Source organism: Salvelinus alpinus, chromosome 15 (assembly GCF_045679555.1).
Source record: "Salvelinus alpinus chromosome 15, SLU_Salpinus.1, whole genome shotgun sequence".
Taxonomy (NCBI): domain Eukaryota; kingdom Metazoa; phylum Chordata; class Actinopteri; order Salmoniformes; family Salmonidae; genus Salvelinus; species Salvelinus alpinus.
In genome coordinates this window covers 26,322,204-26,333,189 of record NC_092100.1, presented here as the reverse complement: position 1 = coordinate 26,333,189, position 10,986 = coordinate 26,322,204, and the positions used below count along the sequence as shown (strand labels likewise).

At 45.8% G+C, this 10,986-nt stretch overlaps 1 protein-coding gene across 3 annotated transcripts in view; it reads right to left on the bottom strand.

Annotated features, from left to right (window-relative positions):
* Positions 1–5,675: 5,675 nt before the first annotated feature.
* zfpm1 (zinc finger protein, FOG family member 1) overlaps positions 5,676–10,986 on the bottom strand; it is a 101,220-nt gene continuing 95,909 nt past the window's right edge. For all 3 annotated transcript variants that reach the window (XM_071343161.1, XM_071343162.1, XM_071343163.1), the window contains one exon: positions 5,676–10,673. In XM_071343161.1, the coding sequence (XP_071199262.1) occupies positions 8,230–10,673 (2,444 nt within the window). In that variant the 3' untranslated portion in view covers positions 5,676–8,229. The remainder of the gene's footprint in view (positions 10,674–10,986) is intronic.

Here is a 10,986-nt window from a genome sequence, read left to right as displayed (position 1 = left end):
AGGGCTGGAGGGGAGGTGACCTGTAAGCAAAGGGCTGAAAAACTGTCTGAGGGGTGCTGAGGTGTGAACTGTGTGGTGTTAAAAGGACTTTGCGAAATAAAGGTCAGTAACCCTACCACCAAACCACTCACGCAGGATGAGACAAGCCAAGGGGGAGGAGTAGAGGGTCACTTTCCTCCACTGATGGTGCATTTCGACTAAGGACACCAGTGGGTCACCAGTGTTTTATGTTAATGTTAGCTCTAGTGTAATTGTGTTTCCATCAGGAGTGTGAAACTAAAGCGAGCAGAATCCACAACCTCTCCATCATCAAGAATGCTGCTTCTTGAGAAGATTTTAAAGTTTATAGTTATCCATTTCTTATGTAAATGCCAGCTGAAAAATACCAGTGGCCTCCCAGATGTCAATTCAATGCCTATTCCACATTGGTTCAACTTATTTTCATAAAAATGATGAGGAAACAACATTGATTCAACCAGTGTGCCTCGTGGGCTGGCTTTGGTCCCAAGTCAGACTTCAATACAAAATCTAGGAGGCTCATTCATGGTTCTCCCCTTCCATAGACTTAAACAGTAATTATAATGACTTCCGGAGGACATCCGCCAACCTATCAGAGCTCTTGCAGCATGAATTGACATGTTGTCCATCCAATCAAAGGATCAGACAATTCATCTAGTTGTCACACCCTGATCTGTTTCACCTGTCTTTGTGCTTGTCTCCACCCCCCTCCAGGTGTCACCCGTCTTCCCCAGTATATTTATACCTGTGCTCTCTGTTTGTCTGTTGCCAGTTCGTTTTGTTTGTCAAGCCTACAGAACCAGCAATTTTCCCCTGGCTCCTGTTGGTTTCTAGTTCCTGGTTTCCCGGTTTTGACCATTCTGCCTGCCCTGAGCCTGCCTGCCGTTCTGTACCTTTTGGACTCTGATCTGGATTACTGACCTCTGCCTGCCCTTGACCTGTCGTTTTGCCTGCCCCCTGTTCTCGTAATAAACATTTGTTACTTCGACACCGTCTGCATCTGGGTCTTCCCTAAAACGTGATACTAGTATTGAAAGCATAAGCTACAGCTAACTAACACTGCAGTGCATAAAGTGTGGTGAGTGTTGACTCAAAGAGAAAGACAATAGTTGAACAGTTGAACATATTCATTTCTTTATAAATTAAGGAGAAATAGCAGAGAGCGAGAGAACTAGCTATATATTTTTTAAATTCTTCTTAGTTTACCTTTCACTTACTTAGCTAGCTAATTTAGCCTACTCAACAACCTGACTCAAACAGAGAGGAATTAGATTTATGTTAGCTAGCTGGCTAAGGCTATCCAACACTGCAACTCTTCCTACTCAAGGTAAGGGTTCAGTTTTATAAATGTATTGCCACCTGGGCCCGCTGGTGTAACTACTAAACTGTTTGCTGTGCACTCTACTGTGTGATTGTACACATGGATTGAATTGTGGGTTTACTAACATGATAATTCTAGTAGTTAGCTATGTTGACTAGCTATGATGTTAGCTAATATGGTGACGACGAACGATGTAGTGGTTAGCGGTTATGGTATGAAGGTTTGGCTTGGAGATTTTTTCCCGCCTGTTCACAGACAGCTGTTGTGTTATGGAGGTGAGAGGAGGAGAGCACGTAGATGCAAGAAGGAATTATACAACGAGCAAAGTGACAATGCTGTATGCGGCTGCTATGAAAGTAAACTCTGTGTGCAGGTGATCAGGAAGTTTTCATTCCGCCAATTGTTGCAAAACGTTTCTTAAACAGAAGCAATCAGAACTAAATGGGGATGGACCTACTTGCATTTGTTTTAGTTGCAAAACGGAATATTTTGCACCAGTTGGGACTCGGGACTAATGATTGTGCCCCAGATCAGCTACTGTAGATGCAGACAAGAGTGTGCAAGGCGGTATTAAATGTGTCAGTCTGTCACCTTGATTACTCCAATTTGTCTCTCGACCTGTGCACCTACGTTATAAACGTTCATTTGTAGGCTAGGTTGTAGCAACCTCATGATGAGTTTAGGGAAAATTTGAGTATCATATAGTAGACTAAACCTCTCGGTGTTACATTGAGCTGGCTGACTGGAATATGAATAAAAGCAATCCCAATATGCTGTAATAGAAATAAGGTCTTGCACATAAAAAAAGAACATCCTCCCTAATCTTAAATGGCACCGACCGCCACTGACACACACACAAAACCACGTTCCACAAACACACTAACATGCACCCACAGAGTCATAGACAGGTATCCACAGAAACACATGTGCATGCACGCACAAAAGAATGTGTATCATAATGAATACTGTCATCTATATCATAACCATGCAAACAAAAATAGAACAAGTAGTCCAAATACAGAAATTACCATGGCAATAGTCCAGCCTGGTCTCAGACTAGACGTAACATAGTCAAAGTAAATCTGGGATGCTCAAATTAGTATGATATGTTACGTTTGGTATGGTTACATAAGACAGAACGAAAGTAGGGTGGTTGTTCAGGGTGGGCGTTTTGGTTTTTGCCCTAGCACTACAAAACTTATTCAAATAGTCAACTAATCATCACACTTTGAAAATTTGAATCAGCTGTGTAGTGTTTGGGCAAAAACCAAAACGTGCAGCACTTGGGGTCCCGAGGAGAGTTTGGGAAATGCTGCTTTAACCTAAGTCCTAAACTTAACCCTAATCTTAACCCTAACCCATAGCCTAGCTAATGTTAACCACCTAGCTAGAATTTGTAACATATCAAATTCGTAATATATTGTACATTTTTGCAAATTCGGAATATATTGTATGTTTTGAAAATTCGTAACATATATATATCTATACACTGCTCAAAAAAATGAAGGGAACACTAAAATAACACATCCTAGATCTGAATGAATGAAATATTCTTATTAAATACTTTTTTCTTTACATAGTTGAATGTGCTGACAACAAAATCACACAAAAATGATCAATGGAAATCAAATGTATCAACCCATGGAGGTCTGGATTTGGAGTCACACTCAAAATTAAAGTGGAAAACCACACTACAGGCTGATCCAACTTTGATGTAATGTCTTTAAAACAAGTCAAAATGAGGCTCAGTAGTGTGTGTGGCCTCCACGTGCCTGGTCTCCTGAGGGATCTCCTCCCAGACCTGGACTAAAGCATCCGCCAACTCCTGGACAGTCTGTGGTGCAACGTGGCGTCGGTGGATGGAGCGAGACATGATGTCCCAGATGTGCTCAATTGGATTCAGGTCTGGGGAACGGCGGGCCAGTCCATAGCATCAATGCCTTCCTCTTGCAGGAACTGCTGACACACTCCAGCCACATGAGGTCTAGCATTGTCTTGTATTAGGAGGAACCCAGGGCCAACCGCACCAGCATATGGTCTCACAAGGGGTCTGAGGATCTCATCTCAGTACCTAATGGCAGTCAGGCTACCTCTGGCGAGCACATGGAGGGCTGTGCGGCCCCCCAAATAAATGCCACCCCACACCATAACTGACCCACCGCCAAACCGGTCATGCTGGAGGATGTTGCAGGCAGCAGAACGTTCTCCACGGCGTCTCCAGACTCTGTCACGTCTGTCACATGTGCTCATGTGCTCAGTGTGAACCTGCTTTCATCTGTGAAGAGCACAGGGCGCCAGTGGCGAATTTGCCAATCTTGGTGTTCTCTGGCAAATGCCAAACGTCCTGCACGGTGTTGGGCTGTAAGCACAACCCCCACCTGTGGACGTCGGGCCATCATACCACCCTCATGGAGTCTGTTTCTGACCGTTTGAGCAGACACATGCACATTTGTGGCCTGCTGGAGGTCATTTTGCAGGGCTCTGGCAGTGCTCCACCTGCTCCTCCTTGCACATAGGCGGAGGTAGCGGTCCTGCTGCTGGGTTGTTGCCCTCCTACGGCCTCCTCCACGTCTCCTGATGTACTGGCCTGTCTCCTGGTAGCGCCTCCATGCTCTGGACACTACGCTGACAGACACAGCAAACCTTCTTGCCACAGCTCGCATTGATGTGCCATCCTGGATGAGCTGCACTACCTGAGCCACTTGTGTGGGTTGTAGACTCCGTCTCATGCTACCACTAGAGTGAAAGCACCGCCAGCATTCAAAAGTGACCAAAACATCAGCCAGGAAGCATAGGAACTGAGAAGTGGTCTGTGGTCACCACCTGCAGAACCACTCCTTTATTGGGGGTGTCTTGCTAATTGCCTATAATTTCCAACTTTTGTCTATTCCATTTGCACAACAGCATGTGAAATTTATTGTCAATCAGTGTTGCTTCCTAAGTGGACAGTTTGATTTCACAGAAGTGTGATTGACTTGGAGTTACATTGTGTTGTTTAAGTGTTCCCTTTATTTTTTTGAGCAGTGTATATTGTTTTTTATCTTTATTTAACCAGGCAAGTCAGTTAAGAACAAATTCTTATTTTCAATGACGGCCTAGGAACACTGGGTTTACTGCCTTGTTCAGGGGCAGAACGACAGATTTTTACCATGTTAGCTCGGGGATTTGATCTTGCAACCTTTCATATCAAACAAATTGTAATAAGTAACATATAATACGAAAAGGGTGATCGACATCCACAAATTAATACGTACCATATGAAATGTAGCATATCATACTAAATTGAGTTTCCTCGGATTTACGTACAGAATAATACTTAATGCTCTGGAGACCAGGTTGAATAGTCATGATAGTGTGTTAATAAAAACTTTCAAAGCAGTGAGCACAGGTGTAAACATTCAGTCTAAGAGCTTGATTATAGACCAATTCAGAGATACAGAACGACTTGGTCTGATTGCTTAGAATCAGTCAACAATATGAAGCAATCACTCTAAAGAGTGTGTGTACTGTGATAAGTGGTCATTGCTCCACTCCATGGTATTGGGAACTGTCAAACAAGAGTTTTTACCCAGATAAAATAACATAATACAGGCTCTGAGTGTGGCATTTGGCTTTAAAAGGTCAATAAGGCAGAATTAGATTCACACAAGAGTGCCGCTCACCAAATAACACTGGTGATTCATGCTGCTATCAATTGACTTGCACAATCTATCCATCTGATGTGACAATGTTTAGCAAATAGCCCATCTTGTTGCTTATAGGAGCTTTTTGCTGATCGGCCATCAATACTGACTGCAGTCGATACTGACCCCAGGAATCGACAAGCTTTCTGAAAAATTATATGGATGCTGCTCTGGATGTTAATGTTCTTTTTCCATAATTTAGAGTAAACATTTGTCGTAGTGAAAATGTTCAATTTCAACACATTTCAAACTCACTGTGGGAAATGGGTAAGTAAAGAGAGACAAATTCAATGAAAGAATTCAGTATGTCCACAACCTACATTCTGTTGGTTATAAAAGAGGAATAGTAGAGCCTGAATGCATCGTTAGTACTAAATAGACATAGCCTTGAGACTTTGGGGATAATACATTTCTTTAACAGGAAATATAATTAAATCATTCCGTGAGAAAAAGCATGTCGGAGCACTGTGGAGATGATTCATCGAGTCCTGAAGCTCACATATTCACAGAAATGCACACAAGAATTTATATAAAAAGAGAAATGATTTGTGTGACCTGAAATCTATTGTGGCAAGCATTATAAAAGCCAAGAGAGATAAAAGGAGAAGAGGTAAATTGTGGGTGGACCAGGTCAATGTGAAAGAAGATAGAAGTTTGAAACTGTTTAATGTCTCTCAGGACGTTTATTTCCCATGCATAGTTTGGACAAGTGTGTAGTGGAACTGACAAAATAATGAAGAAAAGTCTGACATTCATTATTACTTTTCCATTATTGACATTTGTAATCATTCACAAAATGTTTTAATTAATTTTAGTTCATGTGAAAAGGTTGAAATTGATCAGCAAGTCCTTCAAGGGATTAGTTTAGACGAGGAAAAGTGCTGTAAAAACATAAATACCTTACAAAAAAGCCTTTAAAACGAAAACATTCAGCACATTTGAACAACACAGTGCAATATAAATGGGAAATTCAAAATGGTTTTCAGCACTGATTTCCTCGATTTGTGACTTGTTGAAAATGCTCATCTCTTTGAGAAAAGAGGAAGCAATGCAATTGTAAACACTCTTGGGTAAGATATGACTGATACAGCACTGTTCAAAACCACGACAGAGCAAAAATACTCAACTTTCATTTTCACCGCCATTTTGTTTTCCAGTTTTTAGAGCAGAGAAACATCTGCCTGTGTAACACAGGGAAGGAAAGGGGACATCACAAGTAACATACAGATCCATTCAAATCATCATTAGAGGTGAGGATAGTGGAGCACAGAACAAACTAACTCAGTCCTACAGTAAGGCTGTGCCAGTATAGCAAGTTCTGACAGAGGAAAGATTGCATTTCGCAGGTCTATTCAACACCACTTTGTAAACCAAGGATGCATGTGTGTTTGTGTTTTACACATGACAGTTTTAGGAGCCATCTACTGTGTGAGTCTCTCAACAATCTGTGAAATACGTCTGCTGTCCCTGCCTATCTCTCTCTTACACCTCCCGTTTTTAAACTTTTTTTACTTCATTACTGGAAAAACAAAACAGAATGAGCACACACTCCAAGACAGTGATATTCAGACTTTTTCAACAAGGTCCCAAATCTTTCTGCCAGAATTCTTGCGACCCCACCCCAAATCTAATGACACAGCCTTAAAATCTGGAAATTTGTATTTTTACATCAACAAACAACCTTCAATTCATTGCATTTTCATCTCTTATCAAAATGAAAAGAAAGCAATAAAATACATTTAATCAATACAGTTTTATTTTTCTAATTGTCGTTCTCAAAAATATTTGTATATTGTCCCATACAATACTCTTAATTTTTTGTCCCCCCCCCCAAAAAATGCCAACCGCACTGCAATTCCCCCGACTTTGAATACCACTGCTCTAAGAGGTGTCAATAAATCCACATAGATTTAAACGGATCCCATGTCTAATTCAAGCATCACATAAGTCAGATGGTGGTAAAGCAGCAGCTGCAGAGTAGGGATATAATGATACAGTAGGTGGTTGGTGGGTTAAGGGTCTGATGGGGGAGTGGGAGGGGGCATAGAGGAAGTGCTGTGTCTTCATCCTGGTACTCAGGTCCAATCACCTTCCTTCTACCCAATAATAATACCAGTTTAGAACTTACTTCAAATCATTTATCTTGCAAAATAGGCTGTACCTAATGACCAAATACTGTAGGAAAACAGAAATGTTCTAACCTTTCCCGATGAATAAAGAGCAGAAGAAAAAAATGCTGACAATAAGGAAAATAAGGTTCAGTGTCATCCCAGTGATTACTGTGAAAGATATTACATATCTACACTTACAAAAACACCTTTACACGCCAAGATTGAAACAGTTCCTTCGAACAGTATGAAAAATATACAAATAAAAAATACAACTATTATCAGACGCTAGGTAGATTTCTGTTGACATTAAATCAGTGAGGACTCAAAGATAAATAGTTCACATGTTTTCCTTCTATTAAGAGAATGTAATTGTGTTTTAGGAAAACCAAATCTATCCATTTGCAAATATTTCCTCTGTAATTTGTAGGCTAACCATGTGATACTCATTTCTGTAATTCAGCTAAAATGCTTTAGCTTTCTAGTTAGCAAAACAGCCAGTGTTCAAACAAAAGCATAAAGAATTATTTTAAAACATCATACACTATGCACAGGTAAGTAGAAATAAAACAGTGGAGATAGTCGGCTCCACTAGAGGGCCTTGGGGGACAACAGTTGTCCCCACTCACTGACAGATCTAGAGCATCAACAGCTCAGGAAAAGCGAGTTTCATCATGAGCAAGAAATGCTCCAAACAATCATATTCAAATAAAGATGACTGTAATACAAACAATTCAATTAAACTTGCTCAGGAGACTAAATGTTGACTCTAAAGTCACATTTTCAACATTCTGTGGACCCTGGAGGTGAGAAAGAGGGCTGGGTTTCAGTTATTGAGGTGGGTGGGAAGGGATACGTGGGCACAACTGTGTGTGCAGGTAGCGCATCTCAGCTCTTAGTGTAATACAAACTTTGACCCATAAGGAGAAATATGTTAACATAGTAACAATACCGGGAGCGAGAAGCGACCCAGTGCCTGGCGAGTAACAGTCACACTTTCAAACACAGACAGTCCAGAGATGGTGCCATGCCTTGGTGGCACTGACAAGAGTGGATAGCTGGGTTTGGGCCTTGGAGGGGACACAGACTGGGGCTCCGTTCATTTGACGTGCTCAGCGCTGTGGGAGGAACAGTAGTACTTTTTGTGGGCTATGAACGTGGACAGGCTGCTGAACTTGATATTGCACAGCCGGCAGAAGCGGGTGTTACCGTTCTGCACAGGGGGGATCAGGATGGTCTTGGGTGTGGGAGGGGCCGGAACAGGGAGTGGGAGACCCAGTGTGAGAGATGCCTTGTCTGGGAGCAGAGTGACAGCACCCTGGTGATTCAGAACCCCCACCTCTCTCAGCACCTCAGGCACAGGGGACACAGTCAGGGGGAGGGACCTGGTGGGAGACACAGCTGGAGGGGCTGCCTTGGGGGAGCTGCCACCCCCGGCATGGTGGCCCAGGGGGCTACCGTTCACCAGGGGAGAGGATGGGGAGACAGTGTCCCTTCTGATCCGGCCATTGATGCTGTCCCTGCAGGCTCGGAGGACCAGCTTGGGTGGGGTGCCAGGGGTCCCATCCCTAGGGCTCAGGCTGGGGCTGATGACGGCTGGCTGGCCCTCCAGGCTCAGGACCAGGCCATGCATGGATCTGAAGTGCTCCACCAGGTCACAGGTCACCGCCCTATTGGGAGGGCAGTAGGGGCAGACCACAGAGGGAGAGCCTGGGCCTTTGGCTGCAGGGCCACTGTGAGGTGACGTAGCCTCAGAGCCAGAGGGGTGAGGGCTGAGCGAGGCCCCCCGAGGAGCCTTCTCCGTGAGCAGCCCTTTGGCCTCAGGGTGGATGTCTGATCGCTCCAGGGCCCTGCTCTTGGGGGAGATGGATGCTGGTCTCTTCAGCCTGTGGAGCGTCTCCAGAGTGTGGGGCTGCAGGGTGGTGGCTGGGCAGTAGTAGGCCTTGTGGGCCAGGTAGTTCTCAATGCTGTTGAAGCTAATGCTGCAGGCGGTACACTTGTGGTAGTCAGTGAGGGGCAGAGAAGGGATGCTGCTGCCCCGCGGGGCCTCCCTTAGACGGGGCCTCTTGCTCAGGTCAATGGGGCCGTCTCTGTCAGGGCTGGTGCTACGGGAGGTGGCTGGATGCATGCCCAGAGCTAGGGCTGGGACCGGGGACTCCAGGACCCTCTCCACTGAGACAGCAGCCTCCTGCTTCACAGCCAGGCTCAGGCCAGGGGCAGAGAGAGAGGCAGCAGCAGTGTTGGCCAGGGCCTCAGTCCGAGCCATGTGGATCTCATACATCTTCTTCCTCTTGCGTGTTCGGATGGGCTGAGGCAGGAAGGTAGCTTTGCCGGCGGTTGACCGCTGGTTGGACGGATCATGGCGCGAGGCGCAGTAGAAGCGTTTGTGGACTGTGTAGTTCTCATGGCGGCTAAAGTGGATGTTGCAGGCCTGACAGAAGGTTCTGGTGGGGTCGTCCTCCTGGTCCTCTGCTGAGCCGCTGGGACTCTGGCTGCACTCGCTGGCCCGGCCTCCTCCTCCACCACCCTCCCCCTCAGAGGAAGAGGAGGACACAGCCTCCTTCACCCCAGGGTTCTCACTCTTCACCTCCACCAGCTTGCCCTGCGTGGCGGTGCTGCCTGGAACAGGATCTGAGTCACTGGGGGAGGCTGAGGCAGCCCGACTACCTGATCCAGCCTGAGGGGATGAACCGTGTCCAACTGAGGGGACTGTGACCCCCGACGCCCCCTCCTTCACTGGGCCAGCCACGTCTCCCTGCTGGTGCCTGCTGGAGCAGTACAGCCTCTTGTGAACATAGAAGTTGTTGATGTTATTGAAGTTGATGTCACATTCGAAGCAGGTGGCCCCCTTCTGGACAGTGGTTGTAGTGCCAGCAGGGTAGAAGGCTGGCGCTGCCCCAGGGGGAACCTGGCCCTGCTTCAGCCGGCTGTGGACCATCTCAGACATCTTAGCCAGTATCTCTGAGGCCTGGGGTAGGATGGCTGGTTCCGGGCTGAACATGTACTGGGGTAGGAACACGTCTTCTCCAGGGAGCACTGAGACAGCCCCTCCCAGGTGGGCAGGGCTGGAGCCAGGAGTGGGGCTGGTTGGCTCTGCCTTCACCGCCACAGCAGAGGGACTCCTAGGGGAGGTGGAGGTCTGAGAGGAGTCTGTACCTGTGTGTCCACGGCTCTTCTCCACCCGCTCTTCCTCCATCTTCTCCTCCTGCCCCTCATTCTCAGAGTCCGAACGCGGCTCCTCTTTGATCCTTATGTCTGTGGGGAGCTGGTTAGGTGGGCTGCAGCCTCGCGGGGTGGCTGAGCTCCCATTGGCCCCAGGGCTGGAGGAGTCAGGGTGGGGTACGCAGGCGGGGGGCTCCCTGTCATGGTGCTCAGGGTGGTCGGCCGAGGATGGGGTGGTCTGGCGGGGTGTGGGGCTCCTCTCGGCCGGGACCCTCACCTCCAGGTGTGTGCGAACGTGCTGCTGGAGCTGGGCAGGTGAGTCTGTGATGTGGCCACATACCTGACATTTCAACACAACACCGGAGTCTCCAGGACTTAGACCTGCCACAGAGAGTGACAGAGAAATATTATTAGAAATGTGTTTCCTACTATTAAACATTACATGAAATCACTGGTGGTAATGCACTATAGCTTATAGGACCAAATCTTCATATACACTCCCAAATGTATTTATTTGGACAGTGAAGCTACAACTTTTAATTTGGCTCTATATTCCAGCATTTTGAATTTGAGATCAAATGTTTTATGAAGTGACTGTACAGAAAGTCACCTTTTATTTGAGGGTATTTTCATACATATCTGTTTTACTTTTAGAAATGAATGCACTATGTGTCTAGTCCCCCCATCTGAAGGT